The sequence below is a fragment of the Phocoena phocoena genome, chromosome 3, assembly GCF_963924675.1.
Source record: "Phocoena phocoena chromosome 3, mPhoPho1.1, whole genome shotgun sequence".
NCBI lineage: Eukaryota > Metazoa > Chordata > Mammalia > Artiodactyla > Phocoenidae > Phocoena > Phocoena phocoena.
The window spans coordinates 16,496,805-16,518,205 of NC_089221.1; the positions used below are offsets into that span (position 1 = coordinate 16,496,805).

General features: G+C 34.3%; 1 protein-coding gene across 2 annotated transcripts in view; it reads right to left on the bottom strand.

The window, feature by feature from the left end:
- The window catches only part of CDH18 (cadherin 18), a 330,861-nt gene that overhangs the window by 82,754 nt on the left and 226,706 nt on the right, over nt 1-21,401 (bottom strand). For both annotated transcript variants that reach the window (XM_065874393.1, XM_065874394.1), the window contains one exon: nt 20,698-20,951. In XM_065874393.1, coding sequence (XP_065730465.1) covers nt 20,698-20,951 — 254 coding nt within the window. The remainder of the gene's footprint in view (nt 1-20,697; nt 20,952-21,401) is intronic.

Consider the following 21,401-nt stretch of genomic DNA (forward strand, 5'->3'; position numbering starts at 1 on the left):
ATAATAATTTTGAAAGAGGGAGGAAAAAAGGGGACTCCCTGGCAATCCAGTGGTTAAGATTCCACACTTCCAATTCGGGGGTGGGGGTTCAAGCCCTGGTCAGGGAACTGAGATCCCACATGCCATGTGGTGCAGCCAAAAAAAGGGGAGGGGGAGTATCTATAAAGAGAAAATTCATGAGAAGGTGAACAGACTGTGTTCCAGGGCACAAATATAAGGATTTCCACTAAAAGTAACAGAGACACTTCTTCCATTTCAACATGAGGAAAATCTCAGAAGACAGGTGATTGTGGTGATGGAAATATTACAAACATCATCATACTTTCTAGAAGAGAATATAAGCATAACTGAAATACAACCTGTGTCTTGCATAGGCATAAGGTGTTAACAGGGTACCTAGAACATATCACTCAGGTATAAACCTCATAACAACCTGTGGACACACATGCTCAAACATAGCAGAAGATATTAATAGCACCACAGAGATCCAAGTTATAGAGCATCCCAAGAAATCTAGGAGCTCATTTAGTGAAAATAACACCTGACAAAAACAGAAGACATCACTTAAAACTGTGTGACCAAAACAAGGAATTGGCTATTTTGTGTACCGGTTGTTCTAATAATAATTATATGTTAATTAAAGAAAATTCAACATGCAAAATCAATTTAAATGAGAAAAGATAGGGGTACAAAGCAAATCTGATTCAAAGAGACACGTGATCCAGACACTACAGAATAGTGGTAAAGAGGTATGCCATTGGGCTTTCCCAAAGCATTAGGCCATGGTGCACTGAAACTGGTTTACTTTCTTTTTTTCTTTTTTAACATCTTTATTGGAATATAATTGCTTTACAATGGTGTGTTAGTTTCTGCTTTATAACAAAGTGAATCAGTTATACATATACATATGTTCTCATATCTCTTCCCTCTTCCATCTCCCTCCCTCCCACACTCCCTATCCCACCCTCTAGGTGGTCACAAAGCACCGAGCTGATCTCCCTGTGCTATGCGGCTGCTTCCCACTAGCTATCTATTTTAAGTTTGGTACTGTATATATGTCCATGCCACTCTCTCACTTTGTCACAGCTTACCCTTCCCCCTCCCCATATCCTCAAGTCCATTCTCTGGTAGGTCTGTGTCTTTATTCCCGTCTTTCCCTTATGTTCTTCATGACCCTTTTTTGGTTTTTTTCTTAAATTCCATATATATGTGCTAGTATATGGTATTTGTTTTTCTCGTTCTGACTTACTTCACTCTGTTTGACAGACTCTAGGTCCATCCACTTCACTACAAATAACTCAGTTTCATTTCTTTTTATGGCTGAGTAATATACCACAGTATATATGTGCCACATCTTCTTTATCCATTCATCTGATGATGGACACAGGTTGCTTCCATCTCCTGGCTATTGTAAATAGAGCTGCAATGAACATTTTGGTACATGACTCTTTTTGAATTATGGTTTTCTCAGGGTATATGCTCAGTAGTGAGATTGGTGGGTCATATAGTAGTTCTATTTGTAGTTTTTTAAGGAACTTCCATACTGTTCTCCATAGTGGCTTTACCAATTCACATTCCCATGAGCAGTGCAAGAGTGTCCCCTTTTCTCCACACCCTCTCCAGATTTATTATTTCTAGATTTTTTGATCATGGTGATTCTGACTGTTGTGAGATGATATCTCATTGTACTTTTGATTTACATTACTATAATGATTAATGATGTTGAGCATTCTTATTGTTATAAGTATTGCTATAAGAATTGTTATTGTCTTATTGACAATAACAATGTCAAAACATTGTTATTGAGCTGCATTAGCTGCTTGTAAATTTTGGAGATTAACCCTTTGACAGTTGCTTCATTTGCAAATATTTTCTCCCATTCTGAGGGTTGTCTTTTGGTCTTTTTCATGGTTTCCTTTGCTGTGCAAAAGCTTTTAAGCTTCACTAGGTCCCATTTGTTTATTTTTGTTTTTATTTCCATTTCTCTAGGAGGTGGGTCAAAAAAGATCTTGCTGTGATTTATGTCATAGAGTGTTCTGCCTATGTTTTCCTCCAAGAGTTTGATAGTTTCTGGCCTTATATTTAGGTCTTTAATCCATTTTGAGCTTATTTTTGTGTATGGTGCTAGGGAGGGTTCTAACCTCATACTTTTACATGTACCTGTCCAGTTTTCCCAGCACCACTTATTGAAGAGGCTGTCTTTTCTCCACTGTATATTCTTGCCTCCTTTATCATCAAAGATAAGGTGACCATATGTGCGTGGGTTTATCTCTGGGCTTTCTATCCTGTTCCACTGATCTATATTTCTGTTTTTGTGCCAGTACCATACTGTCTTGATTACTGTAGCTTTGTAGTATAGTCTGAAGTCAGGGAGCCTGCTTCCTCCAGCTCCATTTTTTGTTCTCAAGATTGCTTTGGCTATTCAGGGTCTTTTGTGTTTCCATACAAATTGTGAAATTTTTTGTTCTAGTTCTGTGAAAAATGCCAGTGGTAGTTTGATAGGGATTGCATTGAATCTGTAGATTGCTTTGGGTAGTAGAGTCATTTTCACAATGTTGATTCTTCCAATCCAAGAACATGGTATATCTTTCCATTTGTATCATCTTTCATTTCTTTCATCAGTGTCTTATAATTTTCTGCATACAGGTCTTTTGTCTCCTTAGGTAGGTTTATTCCTAGATATTTTATTCTTTATGATGCAGTGGTAAATGGGAGTGTTTTCTATTTTTTTTTTGCAGTACATGGGCCTATCACTGTTGTGGCCTCTCCCGTTGCAGAGCACAGCCTCCAGACGTGCAGGGTCAGTGGCCTTGGCTCATGGGCCCAGCCACTACACGGCATGTGGGATCTTCCTGGACCAGGCTATGAACCTGTGTCCCCTGCATCTGCAGGCAGACTCTCAACCACTGCGCCACCAGGGAAGCCCAATGGGAGTGTTTTCTTAATTTCACTTTCAGATTTTTCATCATTAGTGTATAGGTATGCCAGATATTTCTGTGCATTAATTTTGTATCCTGCTACTTTACCAAATTCATTGATTAGCTCTAGTAGTTTTCTGGTAGCATCTTTAGGATTCTCTGTGTATAGTATCATATCAAATTAGAAATAAAAAAGAAGTAACAACTGACACTGCAGAAATACAAAAGATCATGAGAGATTACTACAAACAACTCTATGGCAATAAAATGGACAACCTGGAAGAAATAGACACATTCTTAGAAATGCACAACCTGCTGAAACTGAACCAGGAAGAAATAGAAAATATCAACAGACCAATCACAATAACTGAAATTGAAACGATTATTAAAAATCTTCCGATAAACAAAAGCCCAGGACCAGATGGCTTCACAGGCGAGTTCTATCAAACATTTAGAGAAGAGCTAACACCTATACTTCTCAAACTCTTCCAAAAAATAGCAGAGAGAGGAACGCTCCCAAACTCATTCTACGAGGCCAACATCACCCTGATACTAAAACTAGACAAAGATGTCACAAAGAAAGAAAACTATAGGCCAATATTACTGATGAACATAGATGCAAAAATTCTCAACGAAATACTAGCAAACAGAATCCAACAGCACATTAAATGGATCATACACCATGATCAAGTGGGGTTTATTCCAGGAATGCAAGGATTCTTCAATATATGCAAATCAATCAATGTGATACACCATATTAACATATTGAAGGAGAAAAAACATATGATCATCTCAATAGATGAAGAAAAAGCTTCCGACAAAATTCAACACCCATTTATGATAAAAACCCTGCAGAAAGTAGGCATAGAGGGAACTTTCCTCAACATAATAAAGGTCATATATGACAAACCCGTAGCCAACATTGTCCTCAATGGTGAAAAGCTGAAAGAATTTCCACTAAGATCAGGAACAAGACAAGGTTGCCCACTTTCACCACTCTTATTCAACATAGTTTTGGAAGTTTTAGCCACAACAAAAAGAAATAAAAGGAATCCAAATCGGAAAAGAAGTAAAGCTGTCACTGTTTGCAGATGACATGATACTATACATAGAGAGTCCTAAAGATGATCTACTTTCTTTGACTTGAGTTTATATCACAAAAAACCCCTCTCATAATATCCTTCCCCTGGGGCCTGACACCGCTGAAGTCTGAATTGCTAAGGAGATGTGAGAAATCTTGTCACACTCAAGGAATAACATCCTTTAAAATGTAATCAGTTGGCAGTCTGGTTATTATATCATCTAAAGTAACCTGTCTTCAAGACACTTTCCATTTTTGGGTAGTTTAAGAATAATGGTTCTTGTTTTTTAAAGTTGGACCTAAAATTTAAAAAATATTATTCAACATCAATGTTTCCTGCAGCAACTATCAGCAAAGCTCAGATTACATTGTTATCAATGCAACCCTGTGTAATATAGAAGAACATGCCCCATTTTAGAAATCTGATCACTTCACAGCTGTCAGTCTGGAAGAAACTGGGATTTCTTCTGTTTATAAGCTAAATTAAGACTTTGAAAATGTACAGCCTCTTTATCAGAACAATCCCCTCTCTCTTAGGCACTTCACACAGAGATTTCTAACATTAAGTGCTAGTACTTGTGGTTAAATACTTTTAGAATACATATATTTTTTATTTGAATTTGAAAAATATATAACCTATGTTTAAATGGTAGGCATAATGTAAGGCATGTGTCCTCAGACTCAAGTTATTTACTTCTTAGTTTTCTATGTGACCTAACTCTCTTGGGAAATCTGCAACATAAGTGCTAGATATTAGGGCAATGCTTTGAGCCAAAAAGTCTTATTCATGGAATTGCAATTGAATTTGGACTCAAGTAGATCTAAATAGTTCTGCTTAAGTACCCTTGGATTTCTGCCTAGCCATAGTAATAATAACACAGAAAAAGGGAAAACAGAAATGTGAAAGAAACTATTCAAAACTATTTGGGGCGGGGGGGGGCGGGTGTTATATGTACAATGATTCAATGCAAATTATTTAAAATTAAGAAGTTACATGGGTCCATAAAACTGTTTATCAAAAGAAATAGATAAAATATTCTCAGTAGGTAACTTTTCAAAATATTTTTGTAATAAAATACATTTATTTCCTTCACTAACCTTCAAAAAGTAAACACAACATCTTAATACTTCATGAACTTATATATATATATATATATATATATATATATATATATATATAAAAGTTTTTTGCAAATGTTAATTTGACATTTTTAGATATATCCAGCAAGTATAAAATAAAGTAACCATTTGCCTAGGTGATATACGTTCTAACTCGGGATTGATTATGAAGCCTAAGGAATTAGAGTTTTGAGATTTTATTTTTAATATCTTAGATCATAGCTGTCAAAAATGAACCAGCGTAAATTGAGGCTATAGTGTATATAACCAGATAAAATGTTAAAAGATATTCTTCAAATTCTACTTTCCCCCTTAACATAAGACTATATAGAGATGATATTTGAGAATGGGAGGAAACATTTATACACATTTATAAGTTATTTAAAAAAGCAAACTGATATGAGATAATAAAGGCTAACATTTATGGATCCCTTACAATATACTATAATGTGCTTTAAATGTGTTCTAAACATTAGTTTACTACATACCCAGAACAACTGGATGAGATAGGTACTATTAATAGACACATTTTTTATAGAGGAGAAAACCAATGCACAGGGTGATGGAGAATTTTATTCAACATCAAAGAGCTAGTTAGTGCAAAAGATTAAAAATTAATACAGTCAACTAAGAAATACTGGGAATTCCCTGGTGGTCCAGTGGTTAGGATACCACACTTCCACTGCAGGGGGTGCAGGTTTGATCCCTGGTCAGGGAACTAAGATCCCACATGCTGCAGAGCATGACCAAAAATAAATAAATAAATAAATGCAAGCACATTAAGAAACAAAACAAACACTTGTCCCTAAAACAAGTTTAAAAAATTAAGAAATATTTATAAGATCTTTTTTAAAGTAGATAATATTTGAAGCTTTACCCATTCATTCAAAGGATATTCATTTGAAGGAGTACAAGTACAAGAAAAATATTCATTTGAAGGAGTACAATAAAAAGAAATATTTAAAAGAGAGGAAATAGAAAGACCTGAGCATTATTTAGACATGACTTACTTAGGGAAACAAGTAGGCAAAAAAGAAAAAGGAAGTGTTTGCAAGGTAATACTGATTGATGCTCAGAGAATTTAAAATCAGAGGTCAGAGTAAAACTCTAAGCAATTAAAGTCTTCAGGGAAAACATGGGTGTGATCAGTCTTGAAGGATAAGTAACAGGAGAGATGTGTATTAGAGATTATCTAGAAAGTATAAAATTTAGTAATCTCAGATGAGAGAGAGACAGATATCTTAGCTATTGTTTGTGAAGTGTGGTGATATTTTTCAGACCACTATTATTTTGATATTAGACTAGTAAGAGAGGAAGAAAGAGAGAGGTTTCATGTTGAGATTGTAGGTAGGATACAGACAGAAGTTCCCTCCTTCACTCCGACATTAATGCCCCAGTCAACATTACTACCCCTACACAGTGTTACACTAGAGTAGAAGAAATTACTTTAAAATAAAATATTCTTTGATATGGAATGAATTTGATTCAATCATATCATCGACTAAACCAACGAGAGAATGCTTGAGAGAGAAATTAGAGGTGGTTGGTGGGGAAAAATTCAACCTACAGTGCACTTCTGTATAGGTTGTTTTTTGCAGATTAATAGACGAAAAGAATGCCAAGGAGGGTTTACCCAAAACAAATTTCCCAATTTTCAGATATCATAGAGGTAATAACCTCTTCAGGCCACTGAAAAACATCTTCTACATTATTTTCCTCAGTGTATAATAAACTGTAGATCTTGGACTTGATTCATTCACTACTTAAAGATGAATTCTATGGAAATTTGTTTCTAAAATAGATCCACCATACTGTGAAAATGGCATGGATCAATAATAAGAGAGTAAACACAGTCTTGGAAACCAAGTAAACGTGATGTTCATCACAGATAAAACCACTTATTAGCCCTATGACCTCTCTGAGCTTTCTTTGTTAGCATAATGGAGATACCACCTACATCATAATTTTATTTTGACAATAAAGTGAGGTAATATATGAAAATATTTTATGTTTGAGTATCAAGTGATATGCTTCAGTAGATAAATGTTATTTGTCTTAATGTCTCTTAGGATAGTTTTCTCTTTTTTTCCTTTCTTGGAAAACTTGGTTCTATTTTGTTGAGACACTTCAAAAATAGTAAATGCTTTTTTGTTTTTTTTCATTTATTTGTTGGTTTGTCTTTTTCTTTCTGGCAAAGTATGTGAACACAGTGGGATCTGAATAAGGGTTACTACTGAATGAACAAGAGTCTCCATACAAATAGCATGAACTGCTGTCCATTTCTAAAAAAAAAGAAATCTGTCAGAAAACTAAATTATTTTTAATTTCCTTCTCCATGCACATGAGTCAACTTTCATTTGGAAAGTTTATGAGAATAAAGTTCTTTTTCTTCCACCTGAATAGCATAGGTGTATGACTTTGCCTCATAAGCAAATGAATAAACTAACCAGGCATTCAACAAATATAAAGAAGAACCTGTTAGTACCTAATGTAAAACTAAGTAAGGCATTTCATTGTAGCCTTTACTTCTTTTGTAAATATTTTGGTGGAAATAATCAGGCCAATAAATCATTATGCTTTACTTCTCAAGAGCAGTATGTTTTCATATAGAGATTACGATTTTATAGATTCCTAACGTTATCCTTTATACATATTCTTAATATTGTGTTTGAAATTTGTTACAATAACTCAGGAAATAAACTTTTTTTTTTACAGTGTGTACTTAGTTCGTGTTTTCCTTTCATTGAGAGATATCTAAACATTGCAAAAAGGACAAATAAATGTACACTTTTTGCAGTATTTCATTTAACTTATAGTTCTCAAACTAATTTTAAGTTGTAATACAATTATCATTTTTAACGCCCATTTTTTTAGACCTCATGTAGAATCTAAGAAAAAGAGCCACCCCATAGTACATCTAGCTGATGCTTTAGACGAATCTACAGCATAAATGACCAAAAGGGTTACTGTGAGGGTGGAAATATCGAGGCAGATTCAAGGGCTACTCTAATACCATGATTACAGCACATTATAACACGACCACCACTATAATCTCACTGCATCCTCCATGAAGTAGGTGTCAAGATAATATCCATTGGGTCGGCCAAAAAGTTCGCTTGGGTTTTTCTGAAGGGAAACATCTGAACAAACTTTTTGGCCAAACCAATATACTAAATGCTCCTTAAGAAATTGTATAATCAATGATCAGTAAGATGTTACCTATGGGGGATTGATAATCTCCTGGCTATAGACCAGAGGAAGTGCAATTAAGCTTGTGCCAGCTCAGATTTGTCCACTAGTCCTTTAGAGCCCTCTAATTTGACAATTCCATATTCAAACCCTGACTAATTTCATGCTGGCAGAGAAATGGGTCCTTTTAACACAGGAGATCTTGCAAAGTTGCCACTATAGTTTATAAACATGGGTTACAATTTTTATTCCTACAACTACTCTCTATTCTGTCATTCAATATATGCACCATTTCATATTTCTAGTAAATATGTTTTAGTGCAATGGGCAAAGTGAAAAGAAAACGCATTACATTGAAATAAAATGAAAATTTATTGTTAAAATTAGAATTTGTGGGCAAACAAATAGGCAAAAAAGTTGTGATCATAATAAGCAGTCAATCTCAGTAACGATTACCTTTATTCAAGTATTTTCTTCAACACAAGCTACTTTAAACAAATTACCCAGTTCATCATTTGACACTCAATTTCCCTTTGATTATATAGGCATAGATTCAAGATAATTATTAGTCATGTTAAAGTACATTAGAAAAGTTATTTTTCACTTCGATAACAAAACTGCAGTCCTCAAAGGCACTTATTATTTTCATTATAGTCTGTCCATTTCACCATAAAAATTAATTTAAAACTTATGTAATGGAAATCTATTTTTGTAGTGATTTACTTTGAGAAACATCAGTTGGCTAAAAGTGTAGAAGATGTCTTTCAGTTGTCACACTTTTGATACTTGTACATACAGAATGTGAGTGGTTAAGCAAATATATTTGAGATTTTGCCTCCCAAACAGCTGTTTTTGTAAGTTTTACTGACTATGATCAATAGATGGGATAAAGTTTAATCAATATACACCCTTTGGGATATTACAGCAGTTTAGCCTCATCTTTATTTTAACAAAAAGTCACACATCTTCAGTATAGCTCAGATTCATTAAAAAATTTTAAGATTCCCTTAGCTCACTGTGGGGATGCAATTTATTCCACAAGTCATGCATCCAGAAAATAATCTTTCTAAAAAATTAGAACATAGGGATCATTTGTCACTTGATAGTGTATTGTGCTTAATAAAATGGGCAGCACTCAGAGTACATAGATATTTTGGAAAGCTTTTTAACTTCCTAAACCAAAATCTTGATCCAAAGAAACAAAAGTACCTAAAGAAGTAAAATCTCTACACAAGAAAATATGTTTCTGTCTGTTATTTATGCCTCTAAGTACCTAAGATTTTAAAAATTCCAATAATATTGAGTTCTGGAAATGCTATTGAACCATTTTAAGCATTTTAAAAATTTTATTTGAAAAATTTACATGAAAGCTATTTGGATGTTTTAGTCTCCAGTCAGTAGACTAACAGACATCACTAAGCCTGGATTTAGGCATTCATTCCAGGGCTAAATGAGTTACACATGAACACCTGGAAAATAGGTTCTCCTTCTGGTGTCAGGACTCTGATTTGGGGTGGTTACCGTCACATACTAGGCTATTATGTAAATTTGAGCCCCAAATGGAAAAAATGTTCAGGGGTCTTCTGTATCTTTATTGAAGAATGGTAAAAGTGACCACATTCTATTCAGTCTCTATGGTTAGTTAGCTGTGTGATTGGAAGCCAGTCACTCAGGCATCTTAGTCTATGATATATTCATCTCTGTAAGAACAGGATTGTCTCAGTCATCTTTAGGTCCCTTCACATTCTCAAATGCCATAGTCACATGATGTTTAACAGTAAACAGTACTGTTTACAAACAGTAAAATACTGGTCAATCTAAATGTGCTAACTTCGTTATCTGCAATGTGATAAATGACAAAACACAAGTCAAAGACAGACTTCCGATTTTAAATGCAAGCCTGCTTTCTAGCTGAACTCAGTTTGCATGAAATGTCCTTAATGAATTATCTCCTTTGTATCAGAAAACTATGACAGTTTTGATGAGGGTATATTAAAGCTTTCTATTAAAGGTCCAATTAAGATATTCTTGACTTTCACTAAGCTAAACTTTTATAAATCAATTTGGTCAACAGAATAAAAACTCAGTTTAATATGAATATATTTTGAAACACATTTTCTGAGTATTCTTGTCTTTCTTTTCAGAAGTTTGAATCCTGTATGCAAACTTTCTTAATCAAAAATTTTTACTTTCTTTTTCAAGTTTGCTATATGACCTTGTCATTATTTTGAAATATCTATTTTTTGCTGTTATAACATTCTAAATTAATGAGGTATTCCTAACTGCCATCTCATCATGAGCTGTGCGAAAATTTCAGAAATGTGTAAGAAAACAACACACTAATAAGGATTCCATGAATATATTGGAATCATTTATTCTCTGAGGCTACAATTAAACTCAAAACAAGATGAGTAATGACTTCTAATTCTCTGCAACTATTCTTTTTTTTTTAAAGATATTTTAGAAAGATATTTTTTTAATTTAGCAAATATTTCCAAACCTGATCACAATTTTATTTCTTATGTTAGCGTATATATTGGCTATAGTTTCCTAAATAATGTCAAGGTAAGCATTTGAAAAAGTTATGCAAGATTTTTAATATTTCTTTCTGATGGCTTTAAAGTTTCTATACAAAGAAAATACTAAAATTTTTACCAATAAATAAATGTATAGATAAATTCAGATTATAAATCAGAGTAGAAAAGAAGCAAAGATGGGAGGATATACTTACTCATATAAATTCATACTAAGGCTCTTCATCCTACGAGAATTATTAATTGTGGGCTTCAATAATTTCTTTATGTTGCACTAAATCAAGTGGCATAAGTATTTGACTTTACGATATGGAGAAACTCTAAAATAAAGAACAGGTTTTTTTTCGCGAGATCCTAGAGTTAAAAATGGAATTCTCTTCAGCATCTTTTTTTCCCAGAGTATGAAACACATCTGAACATGGGAAACATTCACTTCCTACTTTGTGATATCAGACTTCTGTAAATGCATTTTATTATTATTATTAGTTGAAATATACAAGAGGCAGATTTGGGGGCTTTAAATAAACAGGGTTTTTGTAGTAAAACAAAACTGGGTTTAAATTCTGGATCTGCCACTTTATCATTATGTGAATTTGGCCAAATTACCTGTTTGTACCTCAGTTTCTTCATCTATAAAATGGGACTAATATTGCAGAGTCATTAGGGTTGTTACAAGGGTTTGGGGCATGCTGTTACAAACCCCTGGCCCACAGATAGCAAGCAGCAAATGGTCACTGTTTTTAGTAGCCACATGATACAGGGTCACATTTTCAGAAAACTCCCCTGCTTCTTGTGTCCATCATAGGACTGCTCATCTGTCAGTAGCTACTCAGGAAATTCCTGAATTCTATTTCCAGTATGCCAGCAAGTGAGCACAGCCAGTTTAAATCAAGGTTTCTTCACTACTGTTAAATAGCCTGGTTCTGATTTTATTTTTAAGAAAGTTGATGATGATATTGCTGTAAATTGCATATCCTTGTTTTGAGTTAAAAAAGACAAAAGCTAGACATGATATGCTCTTAGAAATCTGAAGAATCTTACTAATAGTTTAGAAAATGGGAATACAAAAGACAAGTCAGGAAGCTTTTCACAAATACCTGTGAGACTCAAACTCCCTTTCATTATCAATTCTACTGACTGGGAGTTAATTGCATTTCAGGGCACATAGCAAGGTACATCTCTCAATGTGCATCTCCTTAATTAGTACAAACATTTGGTCCCTGGGAAAGGTGGAAGTATGAGGATTACTTTTGTATTTGTTAATGTTTTCTGCTTTATTCACTGTTTGCACCTAGAGGCCCATGTAAATGACACACTTTTGTTAAAATCAAGAACAAATATTATATAAGTTATGCCCTCAAACACCAGCTATGGAGTCTGATTATTTTAAGGCAGCTTTGGAAGGATTCATTTTAGTTGTCTAACCGAAACAAAGCAGAAAGAATAATGTATATGCTAATGGATTTGTGCTTCTCAATATTTGCATTTAAAGACAATATATCTGTCACCTTTGCATAGCAACAACTGGGCGAATGTGTGTAACATAGCTGGTGTTCAATTAAATGCTCCCAGTGATATACAGCAATTACTGAAGCAATTAACAATATAATGGAGCCATTATATATAATTTGTTTTTTGTAGTTTTTTACTAAATGAAACGTATGTTGAAATATTCACATGAATACACATATATGTGAAACATACATGCTAGTATGCATTTCCCAAAAATATATTTTCAAAATTTCTTTCCATGAGTATAATTAGCACCCCCATTTTACCAAAGTACTACCCAGTTTGGTGTACTCTGGGTGAGGGTTTTTCAAACCCTGATATTCCAGACCAGATAATTCTCTGTTGTGGGGACTCACTTGTGAGTTTTAGGATGTTCAGAACCACCCCTGACCTCTACCTACAAATGATGGTAACATTCCACACGGAGTTCTGACAGCCAAACATGTCTTCAGACATTGTCAAATGTCTCCCGGTAGGGGGGAATTTGCCCTTGGGTGACCACTGTTTTATGTGGAATAGTTTTTTGTTTTTTGTTTTTTTTTGGTATGTTGGGATATATAGAGCAACATTGAAACAAGTTTGTCCCTGACCTCAATTTTTCCTCCTTTGGCCTACCTTTTAGGAACATATATTCCACCCTTTACAGCATTCTGAAATTTCATTATTATTTATTTTGAAATGCAAATCTTCCTGTCACTGTTTCTTATTAAACTCACTCATGCATCTCTGGTTTATCTTTTCCCCCCACTGACACTGCTGTCACGATAAATTTCTAAGATGTCACCTTGGAAAGCCTTTTCCAAGCACAAAGTGCAAAGCCTTTTCATTATCTCTCTAAAGCATCTTTTTACAACCTCATTATTTGCTATTCCCGCACAGGTAACCTAAGCTCCTTGTGTACACAACAAACTGCAGTTATGTTCTCTATTCTTCACCTGTCTAATCTTAACCTGGGTTTTGAGCTTCAATTCAATCTTCCTCAACTCATTCCCTCCGGAAGATGCCAGGCATACTTATTCCCTACATATGTATCAGACTTTTATCACCCTTATGAAAGGATGTAAATTTTTTCTCTCTACTGGACTTCAAGCTGCTCTGTGTGTGTGCATTTGTTTAATTTCTTTATCCTGAGGAATATCATAATCTTTGCATATAAAAGGTGCTTTAAATATCACTTTTAAAAATCAATGTACCTCCCACCTCCTTTAATTAAAAATATAGAATGCATCATTAATATCAAGTTTTAGTTTAAAAAAAAAAGTCTTATCAATGTTTATCAAATATTTCCACATCAAACTCACAGCAGGAAATATTTTTACTATCAAAAGCTGTTGGCTCCTTTTGGTAAATGGCTACATTTATAAATATCTTTATAATGTTAACTTTCAATGTAGACACATTTTCCTTATTAAGTGTCAAAAATGCTATTAAAATATGGCATTCTATGGAATGATGAAGCATCGTGGTCTTTCCTGTGCTTGGACAAATAAGCATATCAACTTCTGCTTGCATCGCTTAATTAAAGATCAATTTTCACAACTGGGTTTATGCCTATTATATCGTATACTTTGTCTATCCTGCTTCAAGCATGTCCAGCTCTTTCTCTCAGTGTGAAAGAAGGGTTCTCAACTAACAAGGTAATGTTACGGCATTCACAGTTGAAGCAGAATTGTTTAATACATACCTCTGTGCTTGGAAAATTGTTTCTCTCCAGGCATGAGTGCTGTGGCCATTATTTAAAAACTTAAGAACAATCATGCTTATATAAAAGGAAATGGAAACACTTTACAAAACATTACATAGATATCAAGGAGAATACTTATCATATTAGCTTTTGTTAAAATGGATGAGAACTAAAGAAAGTGAGAAGACCAACTTGAGAAAAAGTAGACAGATTTGTTTCAGGGTTCAGACTATCTAGAGCCTTAGAATTATCTGAGGGTATAAATACAGGGTAAGTAAAGAGTTTTATACATTATGCAATTCTTTGATTTTGTCATAATTGAGACAAAAAAACACCAAACACCCTTCTTATTAGTCAGTGAGCACGTACTGACTATGCTAAGTACTTTCTGTCAACCTAATTTAATTCCCTCAATATATGTATGCAACATTATTATTCCTTGTTCATATATTTGATATCAAAACTCAGCAAGGTTGAATGACTGTATAAGATGACACAGTTAGTAAATCAAGTCACCAGAATTCCCACATTGTTCTTCCTGTCTTCAGAAGTGAGTCTCTAACTTGCCTTGAACAAGTTAGAATTAATTGAATGACTATTAGGTGGAGGCCACTCTGCTTAGCACTTAAAGCACATAGTTTGAAACAATCTCGCAGTAACTCTGAGAGATAGATATCTGTGGTGTTCTTTCACGAATAAGGAAAAGTAATTTCCTAAAGGCTTATAGCCATGGTGGCAGAACAAGGAGTCAGAGCTGAATGTTTATTCCCAAACCCTCATTTTTGTGTGTGTGTATTTATACTTCCTATTGATAAGATACCAAACATTCTCTACTTTGTGATTAAATATTTCTCTCTAAATGTTTCCATTCAGTTATGCTCCCATCTATTAAGTCAAATGGAAAAAACTCATCTGTGTGGTCACCAATATATTCATGGAGATAGCTACATGTATGCTAAATTTGACAGAAACCCATCTGTTATTTATTCAGTTAAATAATCAGCTAAGATTATAGTTGAATTATATTAATAGAAAATAACATGGATGGGATGTGTAGCTGTGACAGCTTGTCTCTGTGGCTCCAGGATAAGAGTCTTTCTGAATAAAGATGCCAAAAATGTGAAGTGACTAGATGGGAGCCAAGAGATAAAACTAGGGAATGGGAGCTTGCAAAATATTGGTTCCCAGGGTGGAGGTCTAGCCTGAGCTCCTGTGGTGGGAGGTATGAGTCCAAACCATTGGACTAAGAGAGAACCTCAGACTCCAGGGAATAATAATTGGAGTGAGGCCTCCCAGAGGACCTCATCTCAGCACAAAGACCCGGCTCTATCGAACTGCCTGCAAACTCCAGTGCTGGACGTCTCAGGCCAAACAACCAGTAAGACAGGAATACAGCACCACCCATTAAAAAAAAAAAGTTACAGACAAAGGAAAAAGGTAAAAACCTAAAAGACCAAATAAATGAAGACAAAATAGGCAAGCTACCTGAAAAAGCATTAAGAGTAATGATAGTAAAGATGATCCAAAATCTCAGAAACAGAATGGAGAAAATACAAGAAATATTTAACAAGCATCTAGAATAACTAAAGAGGAAACAAAGTGATGAAAGACACAATTATTGAAATTTAAAATACTCTAGAAGGAATCAATATCAGAATAACTGAGGCAGAAGAACAGATAAGTGAACTGGAAGATAAAATGGTGGAAATAACTGCCAGGGAGCAGAATAAAGAAAAAAGAATGAAAAGAATTGAGGACAGTCACAGAGACCTCCGGGACAACATTAAACACACCAACATGCAAATTATAGGGGTCCAAGAAGAAGAAGAGAAAAATAAAGAGTTTGAGAAAATATTTGAAGAGATTATAGTGGAAAACTTTCCTAACATGGGAAAATAAATGGTTAATCAAGTCCAAGAAGCACAGAGAGTACAATACAGGATAAACCCAAAGAGAAATATACTGAGACCCACATTAATCAAAGAATCAAAAAGTAAATACAAAGAAAAAATATTAAAAGCAGCAATGGGAAAAGCAACAAATAACGTACACGGGAATCCCCAGAAGGTTAATAGCTGATATTTCAGCAGTAATTCTGCAAGCCAGAAGGGAGTGGCAGGATATATTTAAAGTGATGAAAGGGAAAAACCTAAACCAAGATTAATATACCGAGAAAGGATCTCATTCAGATTTGATAGAGAAATTAAAACTTTTAGATAAACAAAAGTTAAGAGAATTCTGCACCACCAAACGAGCTTCACAACAAATGCTAAAGGAACTTCTCTAGGCAGGAAACACAAGAGCAGGAAAAGAACTACAATACCAAATCCAAAACAATTAAGAAAATGGCAATAGGAACATATATCTTGATAATAATTTTAATTATAAATGGACTAAATACTCCAACCAAAAGACATAGACTGGCTGAATGGATACAAAAACAAGACTTGAATATATGCTATCTACAACAGACCCACTTCAGACCTAGAGACCCACACAAACTGAAAATGAGGGGATGAAAAAAGATACTGCATGCAAATGGAAATCAACAAAAAGCTGGAGTAGCAATTCTCATATCAGACAAAATAGACTTTAAAATAAAGACTATTATAAGAGACAAAGAATGTCACTACATAATGATCAAGGGATCAATGTAAAAAGAAGATATAACAATTGTAAATATTTATGTACCAAACATAGGAGCACCTCAATACATATGGCAAATGCTAACAGCCATAAAAGAGAAAATTAACATTAGCACAATAACAGTAGGGGACTTTAACATCCCACTTTAACCAATGGACATATCAGCCAAAATGAAAATAAATAAGGAAACAAAAGCTTTAAATGATACATTAAAAAAGATGGACTTAACTGCTATTTATAAGACATTCCATCCAGAAACAACTGAATACACTTTCTTCTCAAGTGCTCATAGAACATTCTCCAGGATAGATCATATCTTGGGCCACAAATCAAGCCTTAGTAAATTTAAGAAAATTGAAGTCTTATCAAGTATCATTTCTGACCACAACACTATGAGACTAAATATCAGATACAGGAAAAAAAAAAAAAAACTGTAAAAAATACAAAGACATGGAGGCTAAACAATACATTACTAAATAACCAATAGATCACTGAAGAAATCAATGAGAAAATAAAAACATACCTAGAAACAATGAAAACACGATGACCCAAAACCTATGCAATTCAGCAAAAGCAGTCCTAAGAGGGAAGTTTATAGCAATACAATCCTATCTCAAGAAACAAGAAAAATCTCACACAAACCACCTAAACTTACACCTAAAGCATTTAGGGGAAGAAGAACAAAAAAAACCCCAAAGTTAGCAGAGGAAAGAAATCATAAAGATCAGATCAGAAATAAATGAAAATGAAATAAAGGAAACAATAGCAAAGATCAATAAAATAAAGGATGGTTATTTGAAAAGAAAAACAAAATTGATAAACCATTAGCCAGACTCATTAAGAAAAAAAAGGGAGAAGACTCAAATCAACAGAATTAGAAATGAAAAAGGAGAAGTAACACCTGACACTGCAGAAATACAAAGGATCATGAGAGATTACTACAAGCAACTATATGTCAATAAAATGGACAACCTGAAAGAAATGGACAAATTCTTAGAAAAACACAACCTTCTGAGACTGAACTAGGAAGAAATAGAAAATATAAACAGACTGACCACAAGCACTGAAATTGAAATTGTGATTAAAAACCTTCCAACAAACAAAAGCCTGGGAACAGCTGACTTCACAGGTGAATTTTATTAAACACTTAGAGAAGAGCTAACACCTATCTCTCTCAAACTCTTCCAAAATATAGCAGAGGGAGGAACACTCCCAAACTCATTCTACAAGGCAACATCACCCTGACACCAAAACCAGACAAAGATGTTACAAAAAAAGAAAACTACAGGTCAGTATTTCTGATGAATATAGATGCAAAAATCCTCAACAAAATACTGGCAAACAGAATCCAACAGCACATTAGAAGGATCATACACCACAATCAAGTGGGGTTTACCCCAGGAATGTAAGGATACTCCAATATATGCAAGTCAATTAATGTGATACACTATATTAATAAACTGAAGGATTAAAACCATAGGATAATCTCAATAGATGAAGAAAAAACTTTTGACAAAATTCAATACCCATTTATGATTAAAGCACTCCAGAAAGTAGGCATAGAGGGAATCTACCTCAACATAATAAAGGCCATATATGACAAACCCACAGCCAACATTGTTCTCCATGGTGAAAAACTGAAACCATTTCCTCTAAGATCAGAAACAAGACAAGGTTGCCTACTCTCACCACTATTATTCAACATAGCTTTGGAAGTTATAGCCACAGCAATCAGAGAGGAAAAAGAAATTAAAGGAAACCAAATTGTAAAAGAAGAAGTAAAACTGACACTGTTTGAAAATGACATGATATGATACATAGAGAATCCTAAAGATGCTACCAGAAAACTACTACAGCTAATCAATGAATTTGGTAAAGTAGCAGGATCCAAAATTAATGCATTGAAATCTCTGGCATTCCTATACACTAATGATGAAAAATCTGAAAGAGAAATTAAGGAAACACTCCCATTTACCATTGCAACAAAAAGAATAAAATACCTAGGAATAAACCTACCTAGGGAGACAGAAACCTGTAGGCAGAAAACTATAAGATACTGATGAAAGAAATTAAAGATGATACAAACAGATGGAGAGATATGCCATGTTCTTGGAGTGGAAGAATCAACATTTTGAAAATGACTATACTACCCAAAGCAATCTACAGATTCAATGCAATGCCTATCAAACTACCAATGGCATTTTTTACAGAACTAGAATGAAATATTTCATAGTTTGTATGGAAACACAAAAGACCCCGAATAGCCAAAGCAATCTTGAGAAAGAAAAACAGAGCTGGAGGAATCAGGCTCCCTGTCTTCAGACTATACTACAAAGCTACAGTAATCAAGACAGTATGGCACTTGCACAAAAACAGAAATATAGATCAATAGAACAGGATAGAAAGCCGAGACATAAACCAAAGCACATATGGTCACCTTATCTTTGATAAAGGAGGCAAGAGTATACAAGGGAGAAAAGACAGCCTCTTCAATAAGTGGTGCTGGGAGAACTGGACAGCTACATGTAAAAGACAGAAATTAGAACACTCCATAACACCATACACAAAAATAAACTCAAAATGGATTAAAGACCTAAATGTAAGGTCAGACAATAAAAAGCACTTACAGGAAAACATAGGCAGAACACTCTATGTTATAAATCACAGCAAGATCCATTTTGACCCACCTCCTAGAGAAATGGTAATAAAAACAAAAATATACAGTTGGGACCTAATGAAACAAAAGCTTTTGCACAGCAAAGGAAACCATAAACAAGATGAAAAGACAACCCTCAGAATGGGAGAAAATATTTGCAAATGAAGTAAGTGACAAAGGATTAATCTCAAAATATGCAAGCAGCTCATGCAGCTCAATATCAAAACAACAAACAACCCAATCCAAAAATGAGCAGAAGACCTAAATAGACATTTCTCCAAAGAAGATATACAAATTGCCAAAAAACACATGAAAAGATGCCCAACACCACTAATTATTAGAGAAATGCAAATCAAAACTACAATGAGGTATCACCTCACACCAGTCAGAATGGCCATCATCAAAATATCTAGAAACAATAAATGCTGGAGAGGATGTGGAGAAAAGGGACCCCTCTTGAACTGTTGGTGGGAATGTAAATTGATACAACCATTGTGGAGAACAGTATGGAGGTTCCTTAAAAAACTAAAAATAGAACTACCTTATGAGCCCGCAATCCCACTACTGGGCATATACCCTGAGAAAACCATAATTCAAAAAGAGTCATGTACCACAATGTTCATTGCAGCTCTATTTACAATAGCCAGGACATGGAAGCACCCTAAGTGTCCATGGACAGATGAATGGATAAAGAAGATGTGGCACATATATACAATGGAATATTACTCAGCCATAAATATAAACAAAACTGAGTTATTTGTAGTGAGGTGGATGGACCTGTAGTCTGTCATACAGAGAGAAGTAAGTCAGAAAGAGTAAAATAATTACTGTATGCTAACACATATATATGGAATCTAAAAAAAAAAAAAGGTTCTGATGAACCTAGGGGCAGGACAGGAATAAAGATGCAGATGTAGAGAATGGACTTGATGGCATGGGGAGGGGGAAGGGTAAGCTCAGATGAAGTGAGAGAGTGGCAGTGACATATATACACTACCAAATGTAAAATAAATAGCTAGTGAGAAGCAGTTGCATAGCACAGGGAGATCAGCTGGGTGCTTTGAAACCATCTAGAGGGGTGGGATAAGGTGGGTAGGAGGGAGATGCAAGAGGGAGGGGATATGGGGATATACATATGCATATAACCAATTCACTTTTTTATACAGCAGAAACAAACACACCATTGTAAAGCAATCATACTCCAATAAAGTTGTTAAAAAAAAAGAATACAATGGTATATATGCAAAAAAGGAAAATAACATAGAAAATAAATATTTTAAATATTATTTAATTCATTTTAAATTACTGTGAGAGTCAATAAAATCTGTATATGTCTAAAAGGTGGAAGTATACCATACCTTACTAAGCTGTTAGCACTGTCGGGATCTTGTGCCAAAACTGTGCCAACAACAGTCCCAATCTTGGCATTTTCATAGACTTCCATGACATAGGAAGGCATGGAAAATAGTGGTGGTTCATCTACATCCCCAACAATGATCTTCAGCATGGTAGCATCTTTAAAAGGACCCAAGTGAGAAAAGCGAAAATCAAGATGTGTATTGGCTCCTTCTATGTTGAGGGTATATGACTTCTTTTTCTCATAGTTCAGTGGCTGTGGGAAAAAAAAATAAGATTTCCAATATTATGACTACCATCACTTGTTAAACAAATATTTTCTTTTCCTTTTTTTGAAACAAACAAACAAACATGAATAGGTTTAGGTCAATCCACTTCCATTTATAAAGAAACTATGAAGTTTATCTTAACAGTGACACCTAAAGCAGAAACCATGGAAACTCAAGTCTGAATCAATTGTGATTTTTCAGAGCCATAAATATGATGATAACTAGCAACAAAAGGAAATTTCCCACAGTCAAACAAATATTGATTTTTGCAGACTCATTCTTAGTCTCTTCTGGTAACTTCTTTCTATCTCCTCTTCAGCTTAAATTATTAATTTTTAAAATATTTGCTACTAATTTGAGAAATTTAAAAAATACATTTTTTATTTTGCATTTAAACAATTTATCTCATATCATTGATTTTTATCTATTATCATCTT